This window comes from Alligator mississippiensis, chromosome 4 (assembly GCF_030867095.1).
Source record: "Alligator mississippiensis isolate rAllMis1 chromosome 4, rAllMis1, whole genome shotgun sequence".
Lineage (NCBI taxonomy): Eukaryota > Metazoa > Chordata > Crocodylia > Alligatoridae > Alligator > Alligator mississippiensis.
The window spans coordinates 108,863,382-108,888,117 of NC_081827.1; the positions used below are offsets into that span (position 1 = coordinate 108,863,382).

The following is a 24,736-nucleotide window of genomic DNA, read 5'->3' on the forward strand; positions in this document are numbered from 1 at the left end:
ACAGTAAAGCTGGATTTCAAGGTTTCTTGAGATTGTCCTTGTTATCGTTATTTTATCCAGGCTCGACTGGCATATTTTAGCAGTGTACATTCTTGGCATGATTTCTTCAGTTTAATTATCTTCAGTGATTCTTGTTCCTAATGTTTAAATTTTTCTACTTTCCCCACATTTTCATTCCCTATCCTTGTCTTCCTGTGATCTTATCTCTGATAATTAGCAGAGTATGTTGTAGCAAACATTATCAGCTGAAAGTTAGAGGATCTGGGCACCTTTAACATTTAGAGCTTTCCACCCAGATGTAAGTTAGTGAAGCAAGGGGAGTTGAAGCCACTCAGAAATCAGGGATTTGCATTCAGCACATTGCTCACTGGGACTGTAATATATCAGTTGTTTCCTGAACAGAAGTGCAGGGGTTGTTTGCTTTCAATTTAATTGAAAATTAAGTTTACAAACTCATTCATTTAAACCAAAATCCACTGTTATCTCTTTAGCTGAGAAGACAGATTCTTTCTCCTAATGCTTCAGTCTTCCCATAGAAACCTGGGTGTGCTTTTTATGCCTAAATACCACTTTGAGTTACTGCACTTAACAAGAAAAATGTCAGTGGGGACGTTTAATATTCATTGGATGTATTCCTAAAGAGCCAGTTTCAGGAATACAAATGTTTAAAAATGGTCACTTCACAGTCATGTGTTACTGTTCCTCCTACTTTATTCTTTTGACAGTCCATTTCAGAGGGATGTGGTGCCAGCCTGGCGAGTGAGTATTAGGCCTGCCTTGCTGATTTCTGATTTTCTTTGGTTATGACCAGACAGTTCTGGAGAAACTGGAGGCCGAGCTGCAGGAAGCTAATCAGAATCAGCAGACGTTGAAGCAGAACTTCCTGGAGCTCACTGAACTAAAACATCTGCTGAAGAAAACGCAGGACTTCTTTGAGGTGAGAGTTTCTTGAATGAGCTCTTGGTGATCTGTCCTTTCTTGCAGCAGAGTGGGGGGAGGCTTCTGAACATGTTAATGTTGAGGGCTTTGTGGGGATGGCGGGGTTATGTGCGTGTGTTTTTTATTTTTAAACAGAACTCAGGCTTCCTTTCCTACAAGTCTGGAATAAAAGTTTCAGAAGTGACTCAGAAATTTAAGCCTCACTGAAAGTCATAGAGCTTCTGCTTCTGACGGCTCTGGTCTCTTTTGAAAATGGAACTTAAGCTCTGAAGTCGTTTAGACTAACGGTCAGCAACCTTTTTGGGCTATGGGCTGGAATGACCCAGCTCATGAGAGTGGGGTGCTAGGACCTATCCACCAGCGCCGTTTCTCCCAATCCCAGTATGGGAGAAGTGCATGCCACTGCCGAAGCCCCCTACTGCAAGTGCTGCCAAAGCCCCATGTCCATCAGCTGGATCCAACAGCTGCCTTCATACAGACAGATGGTTGCAGCAGCAAATATGTGACAAATTTTCAAGGCTTTCAAAATAATTTCATAAGAAACATGCTTATTTCTGCATTTAGACAGAAACCAGTCTGCCAGATGATTTCTTCAGTGAAGACACATCTGGTTTATTGGAATTAAGGAGTACTCCAGCAGCAGCTGCTGCAAAACTGGGGTAAGTATTGCTAAAAATTCATAGCAGTTAAAAGTCTATTGCAAACTTAATCTTCCATTTTACTTGTATTTGTGGTAGCAGCACCATGGGAAACCAGCTTCCATAATCTGGTTTCAGCCCTACAAGCCAGTCTTAAAGATTTGATGAGTTCAGGTACTGGCTTTAGATAGCCTAATACAGGTTGGTTTCCAATCCCTTATTTGTAATTCATTCATGAAAGTGTAAAGCAATTTTAGTGTTTTGAAGGAGAGAACAGGAATTGCAACTTTTGATCATTTTGGTTCAGTCTTGGTCAGTAGGGTGGACGAACTTCCATCTCTGGGTCTTTGGTTCAAATGAGTCTTTTGTTGGCAGGCGCCTAAAATCATGACCATCTAACAGCTCTTAAGTGGCCTCTGAGAAATGAGTCAGAGGGTTTCAGCCAGTTCCTAGTAGACAGATGTACAGTCACACAAATCACCCACACAGTCTGTGCTCAGGGTTGTATGAGTTTGGATATGATTGCGGGGAGTCGCATTAAGTGGTGTGATGCTGACTATGACTTTTCAGTACAAGTCATACAAGTCCTGTTCAGTACTAGCTCAGCTGGTAATGGTCAAACCCTGGCTTCCATATGATAATGTTTCCTAAAGCAAGTGATCTCTTCATGGCCCTATTAATAGCAATGATTCCAGGAAAGCCTAAAAAAAAGCTTCAGGTCTGTGCCTCATCACTGTAACTTTGGGCTAGAGAAGGAGCTAGAAAACTGAGCTGTGCTTGAGTCCTCTGGGTCAAGGACAAGTCTCATGCATTGGCCCACAAGCAGAGCATTCACATGTCTCCCTGGTGCAGGAGCTACTGTATAGGCCAGGGGTGGGTAAAATGTGGCCCGTGGGCCGGATGCAACCTGCCAGGCCATCCTATCTGGCCCATGGGGCCCCTAAAAAATTTAGAAAATTAAATATTATTTATAAATATTAAATATTATATTTATCTGCCCCTGGCTGCCTGTCATGCGGCCCTTGATGGCTCAGTAAGCGGTTCTCTGCCTACCCCTGGTATAGGCAGGGGTGCAATACTGTCAGCCAGACGTTTTTTGCCATTGACCATCTGCTATACAGTAATGTCTGTATTACGCTTGCTACAAAGAAGAAAATGAATCTGCTGCCTCCTGTTTCTCTCTCCTCCTCCCGCTGTGTAATCCTGAAACACAGACATGGGCTAAGCTCTCTACCCCACTGCACTCAGCTCCCCTTCTTCCCCTAAAAAGAAGGAAAAGGAAAAGAAAAAGAGAAGTCAGTAGGTTAAGAAATAAGATCCAGGCCTGAACTTCACTTCAGAATAAGCTTTGCCTGGTAACAACCGCACCTGAAGATAGCACCCCATGTTAATATGACTGTAAATCCAGCTTAATGTGGTCTATAAAGCATTAGCAAGGGATTATAAAACCTAGTACAATCTGAGTTTAAAAGACTTGAAATATGTCTGCGATATATCTGTCTTGTTAATGCTGCCCAGATTCACGGCAGGGGTGATAAAAAGGGAAAGGATGGTCCCCTTTGAGCGTTTACTGTGGCGAGCTTGCAGGGGAAACGTCTACCTGAGGTACACGGAAATGGACACTCCTCTGGAGGACCCAGTTACGGTAGGTATGAACTTGCTTCTCCTCCATCCCACGTGATCTGCACGTGTGCGCCTTTAAAAACACCTCGGACTGGTGTCATGATAACACAAAAGTATCCTGAAGTTTCAGTTTTCCATCAGGTTAATTTGTACAATTTGAGGGGAGGTGGACCTGAAAGGTGATGGGAAACACAGTGGATCTTTGCTATCCCCTCAGAGATGCAACTAGGGATCTTGGCACCCTGAGCTAGTGAGGTGGGGGTGATGAGCACTTGTTTCCTCTCACAAGGGCTGCTGCTGGCACAGCACAAGTTGCTGCTACCATGCCTCAAGCATGGTGCAGGTGGCAGTGGCATGAGCTCCGTGGGGGCTGCCATTCTGGTGTCTCGTCTAAATCAGGATCTGGAGCTGGTGCCCATTCTCACAGGCGTAGTTATGCTACTGTTCCCCTTTTTACATTTATTATTGTCCCTTTGGCCTGAGCAGTTAGCCAGTATTTGGAGCTGTTGTTTCCTCTGGGAGAAATTTTCAAAATGAGTAGGGTATATTCTGTGGGTAAGTTTCTTTATGTATGATGAACTCTTCTTTCACTGCACACCCTGCCGACACCAGCAGGCAGTTGCCTCTTTTAACAAGCTCAGTCCTTTTCTTACAGATTGACAGAAGTTTAGGGCTGGAAGAGACCTTGTGAGATCATTGGGTCCAGCCCCCCTGCTCTGGGCTGGGAAGACATTGCCCAAAAATAGCTTTGTCATTGCCAGACTTTTCACTGTTTCATTTTGCAACCTTAACATTAAGTTTTCATATGATAATAAAAAAATGTATAATTCTGTTCATGGGAAGTGTAGAACTATACCCACATGGACTGGCATCAACTTCACCAAGTTAAGGGAGGAAAAAAAAAGGAAAATAAAGATGCAGTCCTCTCAAGGTTATCTTCCACCCTGCAACTAATACCATGGTCCCTGTGTTCACATCTACTGAAACCCCTCTAAGCAGTGGTGGGAAATTTACTGGGGGAAACAAAGTCATGACAAAGCAGTGTTTAACTTTTACTTTTCAGTATAGTGTTTTACTTTGTTATGTGTACTTGAAATTCTGCTTGCGCTGCCTTTCAGAGAGAAGAGGTGAAAAAGAATGTGTTCATTATCTTCTATCAAGGAGAGCAGCTCCGACAAAAAATCAAGAAGATTTGTGAGGGGTAAGGCACACTGCTGAGAAAGTAGTAATGATTCTTGCTGAGGTGTTTACTTGTCAGGATTGGCTGGCAGAGTTTAGGGCTGGAGATGATATCTCTGCGTTCTGCCTGTCAGCTCATCCACTGCGCTCCATTCTGCTCTTCTGTTCTGCGGCATCTAGTAATAAGAAATATATAGATCACTTTGGCATTTGAAAGCTAAGGCCTTAAATTTTCCAGAGTGACTAGAGATTTTGGGAACCATGACTTCTAAGCAGTTAACCTGAGACATCTAAAACCAGGTCCGGATTTCAAGAAGTGCTTGGTTCCCCTTCTCTGACAATGCAGCCTTTATTAGGGGTGCAAAGATGGACACCCCAAAATCGGACCACCCCAATTTAGAATATTTTAGATGAAGTCTTCTGAAGCTTCTGTGTAAACAAAATGGTACTATTATTTCTTAAATCTTTCCATGTTGAATGTAGTACTGGCCATCTTTCCCAGGGGCTCTGTCAATCTGTCTAACCAATGATACAAAAGAAGCATCGTAGAATCAGAACTGAAGTTGTGAACGTGCTGTCTCATCCCCATCCTGTTTCATAGATTCACACATGTTTGAGTCAGAAGGGACCTTAGCAGATCACTGAGTCTGACTCCTGCCCTGAGCAGGAAAGAGTGCTGGGGTCAGACAACCCCAGCCAGGTGTATGTCTAGCCCCCTCTTAAACACCGCCAAGGTAGGGGAGAGCACCACCTCCCTTGGAAGCCCATTCCAAATTTTGGCAACCCTTACCATAAAGAAGTTCTTCCTGATGCCTGACCTGTATCTGCTTTCTGTCAGTTTGTGGCCATTGTTCCTAGTTACTCCAAGGGGTGCCCTGGTAAACAGCATCTCCTATTCCTTGCTGTGTCCCCCCAATGAATTTGTAGGCAGTCACAAGATCACCCCTCAGCCTTCTCTTGCAGAGGCTGAAGAGATCCCGAGCCCTCAATCTCTCCTCATAGGGTTTTGCCTGCAGACCCTTACCCATATGAGTAGCCCTCCTCTGAAACCCCTTGAGGTTGTCCCATATCCCTCTTGAAGTGTGGTGCCCAAAACTGGACACAGTACTTCAACTCCAGCCTGACCAATGCCGCATAAAGGGGAAGTACTACCTCTTTGGACCTCTTTGTCATGGACCTGCTACTGCATGATAAAGTGCGGTTAGCTTTACTGATCACTTAGTTACATTGACAACTCATGTTCATCTTGGAGTCAACAGTGACTCCAAGATCCATTTCTACTGCTGTGCTGCTGAGAAGGTCCTCCTTCAGCCTTTAAGAAGGAATCACCAGCATGCTTCCTAGGCAGCACCTTGCATTTGTCCTTATTGAACTGCATCCTTTTCTGTTCCGCCCATTTTTCCAACCTGTCCAGATCCACCTGGATTCATTCCCTACCCTCTGGTGTGTTAACTTTATCCCAGAATTTGGTATCATCTGCGAATTTGGACAGGGTGCTTTCCACGCCCTCATCCAAGTCACTAATGAAGACATTGAACAGCACCGGTCCAAGGACTGAGCCTTGTGGGACTCTACTGCCCACATCTTTTCAGGTCGATATCGACCATGGGCGACTAGTGCCTCCTGAGTCAGGGGGAGCACTTGCCCCTCCAGCAGATAGTCAGTGACCGTGGCCAGTCCTGCTGACTGGGGGGAAGGGGGTTACCCTGTGGCCAATCCCGCCGACTTGCAAGTGGCAGCGGTGCACTGCTGGGACTTCCAGACACGCCGCTGGCACTTCTGGGTTGGAGGGATCGGCTGTGGGGGGACTGCTTCTCTTGGCATAATCCCTGGCTGGCGCTCTCAGGGGCGGCACCAGCACTCTCATCTGCCCCCCCTGACCAGGAGCACTACAGTCAGGGGGTGCACCCCCGTGCACCCTCTACACATTGCCACTGATACCAACCCAACCAACACCATTCTCTGGGTGTGAACCCTAAGCCAATTTGCCACCCTGTATTAGGTGTGCTAAGATGGACGCTCCAAAATTTCCCCCAACAATTTGGAATATTTTAGATGAAGTCTTCTGAAGCTTCTGTGTAAACAAAATGGCACTATTATTCCTTAAATCTTTCCATGTTGAATGTAGTACTGTTAAGCAACTCTTCTTAAACTAATCATGTTTGACTATTTTGTTACTGGTTTATAATGCTCACTATTGATGGGTCAAATTATTGTGTAAATCATATTTGATTAAATGCTCAGTAAGCTGTCATCAGCTCCATTTTCACATGCCAGTCCATCAGCCAGATGAGGATTGCCGAAATATAAGGATAATTCCAAGAAAAGAACCCAGTGCCAGGAGTTCCCATATTTGACAGGGTCACTGGGAGGGAGAGGAGGAGGGGATATTTCTCTTAAGTGTAGATTCAGTCAGGACTGGACCAGGAAAAGGAATTTCTCCAGGAAGTCTTTGAATGTGGAGCTTCATTGGGGAAGGTCTGACTTCATCCCTTAAAGTCAGATCCTACGCTATTGGAATCCAGGGAAGCTTTGCCATTTGCTTTGCTGACAGCAGGATCAGCCTGGTACCATCTGCCTTCCGAGCTTGTTTACAGTCCTGTCTCTTTTGGATAGCTCAGTTTTACATGTTTTCTTCCTGTCTCTCTCTCATTTTTTCCTGCCTTTGGTTTCCTGTCTTCCCACTTTGTCCCAGTGTTCATTGGGTGGTTTGTTCACTACTTGCTAGATTTGCCAGCATGCCAGCTTGCTTTGACGTTTCCTAGTCATGTATGTAGACTCATCTGGCTTCCTTTTTAGATTTTTTAAAAGGTACTGGTAGGTGGATTTGGGGTAGTAATTTGATGCTTTGCAAATAGGTGCTTTATACTTTTATTTAAACAACAGAACACACTGGAATGCCCCCAGTCCTCACTACTTGTAATAGGCAACAACAGTGATTTTGGATGTTTCTGCATTTTGCATTTAACAATCATTGGATAAAACGGATACATCACAATGGAGTTGCTTCTGCTTCATTAGGGGCGGGGGCCAGAAACCAGGGCCCCTCCCTTCCAGGGCTGTGCCCATCTCACTGCCTCATATTTCCTCTGGCTTCATCTTTTCTTGATCCCTTTTGAAGCAGTGGGTCAGCTGCAGTGAAGGTTGGAGGGTGCTCTGACTGATGCCTAGCCCATGACCTGGCAGCTAGAGGATTGTTCTGGGCATGGGCGACTGGTGCTACCTTAGTCACTGGGGGCACATGCCCTCCCAGCAACCAGTCGGCAACCAGGGGGGCGCTCCCACTCCCTGGCTGGTACTCACGGGGGGGCACTGGTGCTCCTGCCTGCCCCCCCTGCCCATCACCTAAATGATGAGCACGGCCTGTCAGGGGGTGCACCGGCACATTCAGGGGGTGCACATGCACCCCCTAGCACCCCCTATGCATTGGTACTGGTTCTGGGGAAATGGAAGATGTAGCTTTAAGCCTGTCTAGCTAAGAGAGGCCTAAAATCCTGTTCTCCCACTTCCTCAGCTAGTGTGCCAGCCATTAGTCTATTGGGTCAAAAGGTGTAAGGTTTCTCTTCCATTTTGTGACTTATGCAGAACTATGCACCTTCCCGTGGGGAATAAGATCTAAAATCCATGCAAGTGGCCCAAAATGCTACTTACTTGTCTATAGCTGGGGTTGGATTTTGGGCCTAAGTGAATACATCTAGCACTGCTAAAAAAGCCTAAAGGAGGTAAGCACCCAAATCACTTTGAAATTTAGTAGGAGCTTGTCAGGAAGATGCCGGCCTCCATTTCCTACCTGGAAGCTGAAGCAAAGTCATGCTTTGTGGGTCAGGACGTATTATTGACATAAAGCACCGGCTACATAGGCATGTTCCAAGGTTCTCCGCATCCCGGTTAACTCGTATGTAGAAATGCACATGGCAGTGCTAGTTTGTTTGCTTGTACCACAAAAACCAACGTAATTTTAGCAAGTTAATTACAACAATTATCATCTATTATTCTACAGAAATCCTGGGCTGAAATAGTAAGACATTTGCAAGTCAGGGTAAGCTTTGTTTGTAAAGCAGTGCAGAGAACACTTCCCACACTTGCAATATGCATGGCTTTAATTGGTAACATTAGTTTGCCAATTTCCTGAGCATTAAACCCATGCATTAAAAGGAGCGAGAGAAAAAGCAAGGGACTTTTTTCCCCCTTCTCTCTTAAACTGGTGGCTGCTTCAGTGCTAATATGAATGCTGAAAGGGATTTATCAGCCTAAAGGTTCCCTGCTGAATTCTTCTTCAGCTTTCCTAGATGTTTCTGTCATTAGGGCATGGCTGATATTCAGTATGCAAAAGGGTTGTTAAAAGATCAAAGCAGCATTGCCCTGATAAGGTGGAAAATGTGGGGACTCTATAACACGGAGGAATGAGCTTTCAAGTTCGATTAAAAATACCCATTTAGAGATGAGCTAGGAGCTCTGAAGTATATGAAGTGGAAAAAAATGATCAGTGGGGGCAATAACTCTTGGACTTTTTCAGGATGTTTTGTGGTTCAAGATCTAAGAGGCTGGCCAAAGAGGCCTATGATTACATCAAGCTACAATATGATCTCAAATAAACCTCTATGTTTCATAAAATTGCTGCAATTCTTGCTCGTGCTTATGCTAGAAGTGATTTTGGAAAACATCACTTCTAACCTTGTGCAGATGAGGCCATAATGTGAGATGAATTTGTTAACAGCCTGTATTCTCTTGTGGCTTTTGAGCACTCCTGGGTTTCCAAGGCCCTGTTAAACTGTAATATACTTTTATTCATTGTTGATTATTGGAGCACGCAGCCAGATCCTCAGCTGGAGTAAGCTGATGGCACTCCACTCGGGAACAAGGGAACAGAGATGATTTACAGCAGCTAAAGCTCTAAGTAGGCTGTCGTCTATGAAAGTTTATGCCTCTCTGAACCAGTTAGTCTGATGCTCCTTGCCCTGCCTTTTGACTGTCTTCAGACTAACACGGCTAACTACCTCTCCCTGAAGCTCTCCCTTGGGATAAAAAGTAGTGTCCTCCACTAGCCAACCTTTTTATTTGTTTGATTCATGAAGTGATATTGTGATATGCCTGGGATATCCTCTGAGGTGAGGTGACCGTGACGGCACAAGTACTATATATTGCGGTGTCCTTGAATGCATCAAGCAGCCAAAGACTAAGGAATCTGTGTATATGTAAAACCTATTGTGTTATGAGCAGGGGTCCTGGTTTTCTCTGATTAACAAAAAATCCCCAATTTTGAGATTAAAAAAAAAAGTACCCCAAATCCACATTTTTCTGTGATTTTAAAATGAAACACCACTAATATTTAGCTATAGATATAGTGGTGTTTCATTTTGATCATGAAAAAATGTGGATTTGGGGGTTACTTTTTTACTCCAAAAATTGGGGATTTTTTTTTAATCAGAGAAAACCAGGATGCCTGATTATGTGGCACTAATGTATTCAACTTATTTAAAATGCTTATCCCCTGATAGCGTTGTGGGGTAAAAGTCTTGTTTTTCTGAGCATCCCAGTGAACAGCAGGCCAGAAAACCTGTCAGCACACAGTGTGTTAGTGTCGCACAAACTGGGGCCTGATTTTATATGCTGTTCATGTACTGGTATATCTTTCCATTAGTTATACTGGTACAACCCTTAGCATGGCTACAGAAGTACTGGCACAAACATGCTTCTTACTGGCATAGCTAATTCTCTTCCCATACTGGAAGAAGCTGTGCTTGGATGAATAGATGTATATTCATACAGATGCTTCTGTGCTGGGGGATGTTACACCATTATAGTTAGTTAATACAACTTTTGTATGTAGTCAGTGCTTTAATAATATAGGAGCCTGCATTAATTCTAACCACACCAGTATGGCTAGTATAGTTAACTTAGCAAAACCTTCCTCAGTATAGACTTCAGGATATCAGTCTAAAGTGATGAGGAAACTGGTCTAGGTATTTTGATACTGACAAAACTGAGTCCACTGTAGGGCTTTACTGACAAAATATCCCCACATCCCCAAACATAGCTCCGGCAATACAACTTTTAAGTGCTGAGCAGGTGTCAGTATACAGTGAACAGACAGCACTGTGCAGTTTCAACTTCTTTTTTATGCTGTGAATATAGAAGATATAAATGGGAGACTGACAGGATTTGTTTAAAGTTCCCCTCTGGACTTTCAAATACCATGTGATGTACAGCCAACCTGCTGTAAGCTGGCATTTTCATTGTGGTGCAGAGATAAAGTGGAGCACCTGCTGGAAAGACTCAATGCTACAGAGACCTCTGTCGGCTGTTGTGCTCCATAGCTAACTTAGGGAACTTTTTGGTCACTAAAAAATCCTTTCATCTCAAGGGAAAGCCTTTTGTCTCAGTAGACACAACTGAATGAGTCCTATTTCTATGGGCTTGAGACAGGTCCCTATGGAAAGCTGCAGCTCAGTTATAGTCCCAGTGCCTTTCACTGAATGAAGATGAGATGGGCACCAGCTTCCAGATAAAAAGGAGCGTGGAAGTGGCATGGTTCGACAGTGGTAGTCAGCAACATTTTCAGGGGGTGGGGCTAGAATGGGTTGGTCCACGGTGGGATAGCACCAGGACCCAGCCACTTCCACCAGTTCTCCCTGATGCTGCTTCTCCCCACCTCCTGGCCATGGCATGGGTGAAGCACCCTGCCACCAAAGTCCCAATGCCAAACACCACTAAAGTCCTTTGCTGCTTACCAAATGCCGCCAACCCCCCTGCTCTGAATCCAGTGGCTTTGCAGGCCACATCCAGCTGGCAGGCCATAGGGTGCCGCCCTCTGCTCTGGATAAACAAATAACTGATGGCCATGACAGTAAATATCATTGTTTGCTTGTTTGTTCCCTCTCTGACACTAGGTTTCGTGCCACCATGTACCCCTGTCCAGAATCTGCTACTGAGCGTCGAGAAATGGTTGATGGTGTGAACACAAGGATTGAAGATTTAAACACAGTGAGTGGCATAGACCCCAAACCTGTAGCTGCTTGCATGGAGAGAGACTGATTCTTTGTGCCCATGTGGAGTCCCAGTGGCTTCCTCGGGTTCTACGGGGGTGCAAGGCTCTGGCCATTAGGCCTGTGCAAAGCAGCTAGTATTCACTTTGGATTTGGCTGATTTGGGGCATAGTGATTCGATTCAGTGATTCGAATCACTGTCCCAAATTGATTCGGCCAAATCTGAGTCGGAGATTCGGCTACTGCTGAATCTCCGAATTGAACAGGCCCCATCCCCCGCCCGCTCTCCCAGTCTTGTCAATGGCTGTCCCATCTGGCCCCAGTGTTCTGGCACTTAAAAAGCCTCGCACTCACCGGCTCCTGCCAGGCAGGGGGGGCGATATCCACTGCCCCCTGCTGCCCCACGCTGCATGGGGGTGCTCTGCCCCAAGCCCCCAGAGGCCCTGACAAGCCACTGCAGCAGTCAGGGAGTACACGAGTACAAGGCTTTTTTTTTTTTTTGTAAAGTGCCTGGACATTGGGACCAGGTGGGGCAGGCATTGACGGGGCTGGGAGAGGAGGTGGGGATTGAGGAGTGCTCAGGGGGGCTGCAGGAGCAAGCAGGGGATGCGGCCTGGTAGAGGCCCCCCATGGTCCCTTTTTCCCTCCTCCAGCCCCTCCCCCTACCCCCTACTCACTGGCATAGAGCCCAGATCCAGCTCCCTGCAGCGGCGAGTTGGGACTGCCCGAATCTCCAAATCTTCTCTGAATCTTTTCCGAATTGATACAGAGGCTTTGAATCAATTCAGGCCTTTTAATTGGTCTCCCAATTTGATTCAGATTTGAAGATTCAGCCGCTGAATCAGACAGAATCTCCTCTGAATCAAATCAGGAACTGAAGCTTTGCACAGCCCTACTGGCCATGCAGCGTTAATTGCAGCATGGAGGCCATGGTGATTTAAGAAAGATTTTACCTATAATGAATCAGGGGTAGGATCTCCTGTTTATGCACAGGATTTTAGTTATGCATTTCCCACTGAGTCAGTGATTCTTAAGCAGGGTGTTGCAAGATACTTTGAAGGGTGTTTCTCAGTGTGAGGGGGGAGGTGTGAAGAGATAAACGCAGACTTAGGTTTGCCCTTCCCTAGCCATTTCCTTGCCCCTACTGCCTGGCCTCTCTTCAAGGAGGGTAAGCAGTGTAATAAATTAGTTTTTGAAATGGGCTGCCTCTTAATTCACAAAAGTTATGAGGGGTGCCTTCAGTCTAATGGGGTGTGCCTTGAGTCTAAAAAGGTTGAGAACCACTTCAGTAGATTTACAGAGTGATCTGTGAGATAAGATTGGAGAAATTGGGGTTATTCAGTCTAGTGAAGAGAAGACTAAAGGAGAATGGCAGTTAATTGACTGTGTACAGAATGGATAAGACAAAAAGCAGTCTAATTAAATTGCAACAAAGGAAATTTAGGTTGAATACTTGGAAATTGTTTTACCCATGAGAGTGGTCAGGCAGTGGATGAGAGCAGTAGCATAGCTAGGGGTGGTTGAGTGGGGCACCAGCCCCAGCTGCCAGGTGTGGATGCGGTTGTGGGGGAACAAACTATTGATATCCCGTCACAAGCAACCCACTTCTGCTGGCTGCTGCTGCTACCTGGAGTGGAAAACCTCCTGGTTATGCCTCCACCACTGAGCTTGTAAAATATGTCTCTGGAACTTTTTAAGCGAAGGTTAGACAAGTACTTATCTGGGATGGTTTAGAGCACTGATTCTCAATCAGGCTGTCATGGCACCCTGAGCACAATAATATCCTTTTAAGAGGGACATGGAGTGATGGTCAGTATCAGCACTGTTAGGTCTGCAAACACCTATACATGATCCACAAGATAAACCCATAGACTTCAAATCAGAATCCATGGTGTCAGAAACATTCTGACGTGTTGTGGGCTTTATGAGTTCTTTTCAGTTGAAGAAACATGCTCTTATTTGATTGTAGTCAAGAAATGATTGAAAGCTAAGAGCTGACATTTTCTGAGGGGTGCCTCAAGTCTAACAAGGGGCACTTTAAGTCTATAAGGGCATGCTTTGAGTCTAAGAAGGTTGAGAAACACTGGTTTAGACACAAATAATACTGCTTTTAGCAGGGGATTGAACTAAATGACCTGTCAAAGACCATTCCAGCCCCATGATTCTATTAAATAAAATCTAGGCATTAAGGTGCAGGCAGTGGAAGGTGAACAAAATATAATAGAGTACTAGGACTTGTTCAGAATTTTCTCTTGATTGCAAATACGAATCCTCTGGCCAAGATGACTCAGGGGAGGGCATTCACATAGGAAACATCCAGATGCGTACCAAAGCCCTGAGACACTTGCAGAGTGACAGAAAACCTGAGGCGACTAAGGGTGAACTTGGGTGTCTTTATGGGAACGGCAGAAGCATGGGCAATAAACAGGATGAACTGGTACTCCTTCTGGCAGACAAGGAATTTGGCCTCATTAGGTTGACAGAGACCTGGTGGGATGATACATCTGATTGGGCAGTGAATATTGAAGGCTATAGGCTCTATAAGAAGGATCAGGTAGGGAAGACGGGAGGAGAGGTGGCCGTCTATGTGAAAGAGCAGTACCCCTCCCTGCAGTTCACGTTTAATTGTAGGGAGAGGTCCCTTAAGACCCTCTGGGTTAAGATACAAGGGGGTCAAGGAGAAGGGGACCTGATGATGGGAGTCTACTAGAGACCTCCCTACCAAGAAGAGGAGAGTGATCAGGCATTCTCCAGGGAACTGACTGAGGCAGCCATCCCTAAAGACCTGATTGTCATGGGTGACTTCAACTACTCTGACATCTGTTGGGAAGACCATTCAGCCAGCTCCAGCAGATCAACCAACTTCTTGGCAGCTATTGATGACCTGTTCTTGACACAGGCAGTAGAAGGACCGACTAGGGGTAAAGCCACTCTGGACTTAGTGGTAACCAAAAGGAAAGACATGGTAGGTGACCTGAAGATTGGAGGTACTCTGGACGACAGCAACCATGATCTGATTAGGTTCACCATCCACCAAAAGGCTGGGAATTCTGTCAGTAGAACAAAAGTTCTAGACTTCAGAAGGGCAGACTTTGGTAAACTCAGGAGTCTAGTTGGAAAGGCCCTTCGCGACCAGCAACTTTACAATTTGGGAGTTCAGGCACGGTGGTGCTTCCTTAAGGGGACAATTCTCACTGCTCAAAAAGAGGCCATCCCCACATGGTCAAAAAAAGGGAAAGGGGCCAAAAGATCTGCTTGGCTCAACAGGGACATTAGGGAACTTTTGAAAAAGAAAAAAGAAACATATGCAATGGAAAAATGGTTCAGCATCCAGAGAGGACTACACTCGTATGGCCAGAGTCTGTAGGTATGAGACATGGAAAGCCAAAGCATGCATGGATATCAAGCTGGCAACTGAAATAAAGGACAACATAAAGTCCTTCTAGGAAGCAAGAAAAAATCAAGCTCCACTGTGGGATCCCTACTGAATGCTGAGGGGCAGCCCACAGTTGATCCCCACAAAAAGGCAGAGCTTCTAAATAATTACTTTGCATTGGTATTCCTAAAATCAGATGGGAACTAGTCACCTGTCCAGAGGCCCAGGGAATATGGCAACAACAACAGTCCACATGAAAAACGTCATGAACAGGTGAGGGTAGTCTTAGAACATTTGGATGTTTTCAAGTCAGCGGGACCAGGTGACCTGCATCTGACAGTCCTAAAAGAACTGTCTAAGCTCATAGCGGGGTCTCTGGCAAAGCTGTTCAAAGTGTTGTGGAACTCAGGAATGGTCCCAAATGGCTGGAAGAGGGCTAACATGGTACCCATCTTTAAGAAAGGGAAGAGGGATGACCAAGCAAACTATAGACCAGTCAGTCTGACTTCTGGGAAAAATCTTTGAAAAAAATTGTCAAGGAGGCCATCAATCACACGCTTACAACTGGTGGGATAGTAAGAAGCAACCAGCATGGCTTTGTTGAGGGTAGGTCATGCCTAACAAACCTGGTGTCCTTTTATGACCAGGTAACTAACCAGCTGGACAAAGGACATGAGGTTGACAACATTTACCTAGACTTCAGCAAGGCCTTTGATACTGTTTCCCATGAGATTCTCTCAATTAAGCTGGAGGGTACTGGCCTAGACCAGTCTACAGTGAAGTGGCTTGGCAACTGGCTCAGAGGCCAATCCCAGAGAGTTGTAATTGATGGGATGGCATCATCCTGGAGGGCTGTATCCAGTGGTATTCCCCAGGGACCAGTACTTGGGCCTGTGCTCTTTAACATCTTTATCAATGACTTGGGTGAGGGAGTGGAAAGCGCAATGATTAAGTTTGCGGATTACACCATTGTGGGGGACAAGCTGTGGGGTAGTGCGGGCACATATGAGGGAGAGGGTAAGGATCTAGGATGACCTTGACAGACTGGTCTTATGGGCTGAATGCAATCAGATGAGGTTCAATAGTGCCGGGCCCTTCATTTGGGTAGGAAGAACCTTCAGCTTAATTTATATGATGAGTGGTGGTCCACTGGCTGACACTGCATCTGAAAGGGACCTGGGGGTGACAATCAACCAGAAGATGAATATGAGCCTACAATGCAATGAAGTCACCAGCAAGGCAAATAGAATTCTGGTGTGCATCAGCCGATGTGTTGCGAATAGATCCAGAGAGGTGCTTCTCCCCTTCTATACAGCATTGGTGAGGCCACAGCTGGAGTACTGTGTCCAGTTCTGGGTACTGCACTTCAGGAAGGATGTGGATAAGCTTGAAAAGGTACAGAGAAGGGCCACCCATCCATTTAGAGGCCTGGAGGATAGGCCCTACGAGGGAGACTCCAGGAACTGGGTCTGTTCAGTCAGCGTAAGAGAAGCCACCTACAAATATGTCAGGGGTGAATACCAAGATCTAGGGGAGCAACTCTTCAGAAGGGCACCCCTTGGCAGAAAAAGGACCAATGGGCACAAGTTCATTGAGGAAAAATTTAGGCTAGACATAAGGAAAAGCTGCTTTTCCATAAGGGTACCTAGAATCTGGAACATGCTCCTGGCAGAAGTGGTCCAGTCGTCATCTCTGGAGGTGTTCAAGAGAAGGCTGGACAAGCACCTCGTAGAGCTTGTTTGAGCCCAGTAACCTCCTGCCCATGGCAGGGGACCAGATTTGATGATCTTACAGGTCCCTTCTGGTCCTTCTATTCTATGCTGCTAGATCTTACAGAGTTCTTTTTATCAGCAGAGTTTGGAATAGAACCCCAAGTTCTTTCAAGTTCTAGAGTGGAGTACTATCCATCAAACCCCACAGCCTTTTATGGATGTAATTTTTCCATCAGGCTGCTTCATTACATAGCCTATGTATGCTACATATATGTAGCAGGCCAGGGAATCCCTATTACTTTAAGGGAGAACCAGCCAGAAGGAGATCCCCAGGTGGGGAAGCTGCTCTTAAAGGGGCTGCGGAAGGACAGCCTGCCAGGGATCAGTAAGCTATGAGTACCTATTTCAGAGCTAGCTGCTCTGCAATAGTACAATAGGACAGGGACTGCTTAGGTAGCAGAGCACCTATTGCAGACCCAGCAGCTCTGCAGTAGTACAATATGGCAGAGCCTTACTTGGGCAACTGGGGCATTGCAGTAGCTGTTAGGTCAGCCAGAAAGCCTAGTTGGAAACACTTGTGGACAACTGGGGAAGCCCCTTGACTTGAAGGGGCAGGGCTTAGGGAGTATATAAACCCACGGATTAAACTAGGGAGTGGGTCTGGCTCTGCAGGCTTGTCAGAAGGAGCCCAAACTGAGATGGCTCTGGCTGAGCAGTGGACTGAAGGCCTGCTATAATACAGACTGCCAGTAAGGAACTGAAGGCTGGCCAGAAGCTACAGTCCTGGATGAGAAGGGTTTTGTTGTGCTGCTACGGTGCTTAGAGATTTAGTTATAGTGCATGGGCTTACTTTTTTTGTTACAGTTTAAGTTGGTGATCTGGGTTGGGCTTATCAGGGATAGAGGAGGTCCCAGTGCATGCTTTCAGCAATACCGGGGTCAGGCTTGAGGCCCAGGCAGACGTATATCTGGGAGGGCTTGAAGCCTAAGTTAGAGGATAGGCAGAGCCAGTGGAGGCTAAGCAGGGCCAGGGGCCCAGCATCAGAGGAAGGCCTCCTCTGGGAGCCCACAGCCCTGAGGGGTGTCTCTAGAGCTTTTGAGGTGCAAGACCAGAGTCCAAGAGGAGTGAGACCAGAGCTCTTGAGGGGTGAATTTGGAGTCCTAGAAGGGTGAAACCAAAGCCCTTAAGGAGTGCAGCCAGTGCCCTTGAGGGGCGAGACCAGAACCACAGAGTGGTGCTACCAGGGCCAGGGCCCAGAGTCAAGCCAGACAAGATGCCAGCTGAAGCCCAGGGGCCAGGTATGACACTGTGGACCTAGGTTAAAGGCCCAGGCTAAAGGCCTTTGCCTTCCTGGACAGGGAAGCAGAGGCTGGGAAGGTCAGGGCCCCAGCAAGGGCACAGAGGACTGAAGAGGCATAATATTGCCCTGGGGCAAAGGCCAACCAAAATAATTAATTAGTGAGACTTACAAGGCCTGGGTGTGGTCATGGTAGGGATGGTCAGAGGTCACAGACATAGCCCTTAAGGCCAATGGTGACCAGAGACATGGACAGAGAGAGAGGGACTAGACCAGTGGTCCCCTGGGCTGGCCTCCCAACCTTTTTCTTTCTAAATAACATCAAGGGTGTGGCAGGTGAAGTAGAAAGTAAGACCCAAGACCCAGAGGAAGGAGGAACCATGTGGCCATCGGGGGCATCATAACCAACCCAGGGACTTAATCCTGCTACAGTTTGTTACAGAAAATATTTGTTTTCCAAAATTTGAAAATCACTTATACACATTTTTATTAGCATAGGAGTCAGAGGGATTTTTAAAAAGCCTTTAAAATGCCTGAAATAACTTTTTTTAACCTCAAAGTTCAGCTATCTCAGGAGCTTACTTGCATAGAAACAAGTTCTGAATCACATTGGAAATCTGGGAATCTTCTCTTTTGAGTGGCGCAGATTTTCCATGTTTAGATTTGGAACTGCAAACCACTGAGGAGAACTGAGAATTACCCATCAGGGACCTCGGGATGCATAATTTTCCCACATCTAATAGGGCAGAAATTGCTTTAAAAACACCAGTTGTGTGAAGTGGCTCAGAGATTTGGAAGTTAAAAGCGTCACTCCTCATGAAGATGCATTAGCAGATGAGTTGGTTGAAGGTGAACAATAAATTGCACAACCCTGTGATCTATTAAGAGTCCAGCGCTAGGGATGGGAAAGCAGCCCACCTGGGCTGCCTCACCGCCCCAGCACAATCTAGTGCAGGGAATGGGAAAGCAGCCCAGCTGGGCTGCCTTGCTACCCTGGTGGAATCTAGCACCAGGAATGGGAAAGGAGCCCAGCTGGACTGCCTTCCCATCCCCAGTGAAATGTCGAAACACCACTGAAACAGCCTTTCCATTTTGATGGAACAGAATGGAGCAGCTGTTTCAAATTGAAATGAAATTTGAAATGGAACACTGTTCTGTCGAACCATTGAAACTCAAGGTGAGACAGAACGGTGCTTTTCGCACAGCCCTACTGCTCACCTGTAAGTAGAGGGGTGAGGCCAACTTTGGTACCTGACCCCAGGGGTAGTAGAGTTTGGTATACTTTTGAATCACTACAGTTGGTTTTGCACTGGTTTAACAGGGCAGTGCATCTGTCTACTTCTGGCTTAAACCACTGTTGGGTCCCTATGACCCTATAATGGGTCTTATACCAGGCAAGGAGAATAAGCGTGCAGCAAATACATACATCAGTCTCTTGCCAAGTGCCGATACTATTGAGCTGGGCCCAGAAGCCTCTGGGTCCCAACACCACTTTTGAACTGGGCTAACCGTTAAATATGTCTGTCCCCCAAGTCTGTGAATTTCATCAGTTTTGAATTGCATGCATGGAGCTTTCTGAAACTCTTTTGCCTGGATTGCTTTGACTTTTGTTACTCAGTGGGTGCATCTACACATAATGCCATGTCGCTGTAGCAATGCGCGAGCAAGACCTGCAACACTGCAGCTACATCACAGTAGTGATGCACTCCCCCGTTATTGAGCATCACTATGGCAATATAGTGCTTAAAAGTAACTACTTCTAAAGGAAGTACTAAATGATGACACAGTAACAACAGCTCCATAGCGGCATGTGGAAATGTGCCCACTCTCTGTTTGGACCCACATCAACCTTTTGGGAAGGAGGACATGTAGAACTACAGCCAAGAGCTGAAGCTTCTCGTACATGAATGATTCCAGTGAAGTCAGGATTGGGCCCTACCAGAGCAGCATGTTTAAGATAAAACCCTTCCATCCATCTGTAAGGGAAGAGACTTCCTCTGTTTAATAATGAAACAATGGGTTGTAGGTGAAGCGTTGGCTTGTTTGGTTCTGTGGATATTCTCTGTTCTTGCTCAAGGTAACACAGTTAGCAGGCCCCATTCTCTGACATTGCAAAACTCCTCCCAAAGCAGACAGAGACACTGATATCATCACCTCCCTAAATGCTTATGTTTGCCTAGCTCCCTGGATTTGTCTCACCACTGACTTCTAGCTGGTTGGAATTTCACTTTCAATTCTGGCAGGCAGACTAGAGTGCTTGTCAGCCCTGGTTCCCTTTAAGCTGTGTGTGTGTGTGGCCACGTGCAATTAAAAAGCTTGCCACGCAGTAACTTTTTAATGCTGTGCACTCACCTGAAGAGGAGCTGGGCTGCAGCTTCCCAGAGAGGAGCTGGGCGTGGAGTGCGGTGGAGGCACTGGGGCCGGCGTGGGACACTTACCAAAGATAAGCTCTTCATGCAGGGCAGGCAGTGGCTCCTCCCTGAGGCGAGGCAAGAAGGGAGCGGGGATGGGGGCTAGGTCTGGGGGCTGGCATGGGCTCTGCCGGCTCCAGGGAACTGCTCTGCACCCCTGCATCACCTTGGGGAGTGAGAAGGCACATGGCATCAGGGCTGGGGAGCGGTGCAGTTCCCCAGAGCCAGCGGAGCCCGTACCAGCCCTCAGACCCAGCCCCTGTTCCTCCCTCGCCTCACCTCGGGGAGGAGCTGCTGCCTGCTCTGCATGAGGAGTGAGGTGCTTACCTTTGGTAAGTGTCCCACACCAGCCCCGGTGCCTCCCTTTCAGCTCTATCAGTTGATTGTGTCCAGCCCATGACTGCCCCACAGCTCTCCACTGCGCTGCTCTGGGCAGCAGTTAGCATGGAGAAGGGTGATGGGTGGGGGCCACAGTGCTCCACATAGGGCCAAACCCTGTCCGCTTCCACTTGTACACTTACTGTGGGACACTTACCGGCAGACTGCACTGAAAGGGGGAAGCGGGACCGAAGCGGCCCACTCATGGACTGCTATTCCTTAGAGGATATCTTTTTGCTGAAAATGGAACTAGGATATTGATCCTCCAAGTGCAGCTAAGTCACTCAAGGAAATGTTGTTGAAAGTTGAAGGTAGTTCAGTGTCTCCAGAAACAGATGGGCATTTCGGGAGATTGAGTTTCAAATGAGCAGAACTCTAAATTTTCCATGCAGAACATTCATGTCTCATGGTATCGGCTGCTGGGCCATTTCAACATAATATAAGAACATAGGAACTGCCATCTACTACATCAGACCATAGGCCCATCTTGCCCAGTATCGTGTGTCACACAGTGGCAGACAGTAGATACTGAAAGGGAAAGTGAACTGGGTATGGCCAGGGTTTTTCCCACTGTTCCTCTCTCAGCTGCAGCCTCCAGCATTTAAGGTCTAGGAAGTTCTGATGCAGAGGATATATCCCTAACTTAGTTTTAAACGGACTACTTATTGGTTTCATGCTGTGACCCTCTAGTTCTTGTATTGTGAGGGATTGTAAATAATAAAACCCTATTTACTTTCTCTTTGCCATTTAGTATTATTTTGTAAAAACTTATCGTGTCCCCTGCTCAAGTGTCTCTTTCTAAACTGAATAGGCCTAGCCTCTTTAGTCTCTCCTCATATGGAAGCCCCTCCATACCACTAATCACCCTTATAAATTTCCCAGGAAAGCTTCTTAGAAGGGATGAAGCAGTGATAAATCCTATAGTGTTTCTGTTTGCTAGAGACTGGCATGTTGCATCCAAATTTGGACCTATCTAGGCTTCTTTATTAAATCTCTGGCTTACTCCTATTAGATGCTTGCAGTGCTTTCCTTCCCCCCACCCTTCATAAAACATAACTGAATGGTAAGCTGCCAAGCCAGCCCCCAACCTTGCTTCAGTACTGCTCATGCTTTGCTTGCAGGTGATAACCCAAACTGAATCACATCGCCAGCGACTTCTGCATGAGGCAGCTGTGAACCTGTGGACTTGGGGAATCAAGGTGAAGAAAATCAAGGCCATCTACCACATCCTGAACTTATGTAACATTGATGTCACCCAGCAGTGTGTCATCGCCGAGATATGGTTCCCCGTGGTAGACACGGGTAGGATAAAAAGGGCCCTCAAGCAAGGAATGGTAAGAGGCTGACCTGGCATTCCCCCAACTAGTTTACATTGGAGTTCTCATCTTGCTTTGGAGTGGATCCTGCTGTGGGTGTCCCTCCCTCCTACTCACTCAGCTCCTTGGCAATTGCCACCCGTTTTCCTTTTCCTTCTGTCCAGGTTTTGACTCATTCCCTATCTTTTCTGGCCTTTTCTGAGTCTACTTTTGGCTGTTTTTTGGCTTTTTTTCTCCTATTGGCTCCTCTCCTCAGGCTTCAACACATCAAGCAATTCCTTGTTGTTTGTGGGACAGGGAGATGTCCCTTGAAATCTCTAGCACTGGACTGTGGAGTTGAACTGAGGAGTGTATGGAGTTGCTTTGAGCACCTGGCATTAAGGCCACTCTGTGAAAAAGGGGAGCAGGAGGATGGCTTTCCTGGAGCTGTCTGGAGATTTACTTTGGAGAAGTCAGTTCTTCCCACCGCTGCTTCTGTCTTTACCCTGAGCTTGCCAATTCTATCTTCTAGAGGGAGTCTGCTTCCCTGGTTGGGAAACAGTTAGCTAATGCAGCTAAGTTGGTATGAATTCACTGGCCAAATACTTTTCCCTGAGCTGCATCTGCTGGTAAAACAGCACAGGGATACTAAAAGTATGCTAGGACCACAACAGGCAAGAAATAAACATTGGAAACTTTTACATATCTGCACTTCCCACCTCTCCATTAGCTCTTGGGGTAGAAACAGACACTGTGGGTGCAGACAGATGTTAGAGCCCCACTCTAACTCATGGCACTTCACATAAAGCACCATGAGTTAGTGCTCCCCCCCCCCACCCAACAGAAGTCAGGGGGAAGGGGATGGAGCTAGCATGCAGTGGCCCAAACCAGCAGGTTAGAGGTGCTCCACCTCCTCGCTCCCCAGCCCCATCCCTCCGCCCCCAGCTCTGGGGCTGTCAGTGATGGAGGGAGAAGGGAGGGAGCTCCCAGCTTCTGAATGGCCAGAACTGAGTTGGGGGGAATGGGGCCCCCTCACCTCACAGTCCTCCCACAACTACCCCAGCTGGAGTATTGGGGGCAGTGGGGTCAGGCCCTCGAGGTGAGGGGGCTCCGTTCCACTCTTCTCCCCACCCAGCTCTGGCCATACAGCAGCTGGGAGCTCCATGCTGGCTGGTCTCAACTGCTGAATGGCCAGAGCTGAGTGGAGGGGAGTGGTGAATGGAGCCCCCTCTCCTTCTGACCCAGCTCCCCCCAATACCTCAGCTGGGGTAGCTGGGGGAGGGGGGCAGCGCGAGGTGATGGGGCCTCATTCCCTGCCCTGCCCCCCAGCTCTGGCCATTCTGCAGCTGGGAGCTCCCTCTCCTTCCCCCTGAAAGCCCAGGGGGGGGAAATTTTTAAGGGGGCACAAATGCAGAACTAATAGATGTCCTTACCCTGTGTTGCACCACATGACAGGAAAATCAGTGGCGCAACAAAAGGTAACAATAGACTGCCACTTTATTGTGGTGGACATCTGCTACCTTTTGGTGCTTTCTTTGCTCAGCCAGCCCTGTGGGGCTCACTGGGCAAGACAACTCCACCCCACCTTTTCTCACTGCCCCAAACCTGCACTGTGGATTTGAGGGAGCAGGGAAAAGCGGTTCCCTGCTTAGGCAGCCCCTCACTGACTAGATGGGGGAGCACCTAGTATTCACTGCTACTCCAGACCCACACTGAGTGGGGGAACACAGAGTGTTCCCCATTGCTCCAGCGCCACATGGCTGGAGGAGCAGGGAAGCACTTTTCCCTGTTGCCCTAGACCCACAGCATGGGTCTTGGACAACAGGGAAAGTGGGGAGGTCACGGTGCCCCTTGTCCTGCACCATCAAGGGTGGGACCAAGGAGTGATATGTGTTTTGCCAGTGAAGTGAATCAGATGTGGCATGACACATCATGGTACAGCTGAATTACCCCATTTGACAATGTCTGTTTCTAGCCCTGGATTAAGAGAAGGGTTGAGAATTGCTGTCCTTACTGTATGGAGAAGGGAGGCAGCATGGCCTTGTGCAGTGTTTCTCAAACATTGCTGGTCATCTACCCCATTTTAAGTTTACCTTGTGTCTGTGCACACCTATGATTCTGTGCTATGGGCTTTCTGTTCCTGTGACCATATGCTAACCTCCTCAATTATTTAAGAAAAACTGAAATTGTTCTTTTTCTTTTTCTTCCTTTATCTCCTATTATATATCTCCTTTCCTTCCTCTCCCATTCCCTCTGGGAAATTCATTGTAAACCCCAGTTTGAGAAACAGTAGCCTAGTATAAACACTGGCACCTAGGTTCTCCTGGCTCTGCCACTAGCCTAGCACAGGTTGCTGTCTTCCCTTTTTTTTTTTTTTTTTGCCTCAATTTCCCCATCTGTAAAGTGGGTTTAATGCTACCTATATAAGTATGTAAAGCATGTTGAAATCTGCAAATGAAAAGCATCATATATCATCCTATCACTTGTAGCATTCAAATGGAGAGATATTTTTAAAAAATTGAATGCTATTATATCACCTTACCATCAGAGCTTCTCAGAGCACTTTGCTGACATTAGTCAAGTCAATCAGCATCCCCGTGACGTAGGGAAGTACTATATCTGCTTTTACTCATCCTATTCTCTGGCCCTTTGGACCCCTCCATAAGTTCAGCCTCTGCTGCAACTATCACTTATTTATGCTAAAACCCAGAAATATCCCTGTGTCATGCTGTATGAGGGGCTTTGTAAGGTAACAGTATAATTTCCTGATGCCCTCTTGTGTGCTGCCCCTCCTCATTGTATTGTGTGAAGTTAAACTCTGCTCCTGAGATGCCTGGACACTGAATAGATCCCAGTGCCTCTGCAGAGTCCCATGGAAACCTGCCCCCATGCACAACCTATT

The 24,736-nt window shown here is 46.8% G+C and overlaps 1 protein-coding gene across 2 annotated transcripts in view; it reads left to right on the forward strand.

The window, feature by feature from the left end:
* ATP6V0A4 (ATPase H+ transporting V0 subunit a4) overlaps nt 1-24,736 on the forward strand; it is a 56,937-nt gene that overhangs the window by 9,881 nt on the left and 22,320 nt on the right. For both annotated transcript variants that reach the window (XM_019489682.2, XM_006264694.4), the window contains exons 5-10: nt 812-937; nt 1,504-1,598; nt 3,096-3,222; nt 4,319-4,401; nt 11,270-11,363; nt 21,661-21,873. In XM_019489682.2, the coding sequence (XP_019345227.1) occupies nt 812-937; nt 1,504-1,598; nt 3,096-3,222; nt 4,319-4,401; nt 11,270-11,363; nt 21,661-21,873 (738 nt within the window). The remainder of the gene's footprint in view (nt 1-811; nt 938-1,503; nt 1,599-3,095; nt 3,223-4,318; nt 4,402-11,269; nt 11,364-21,660; nt 21,874-24,736) is intronic.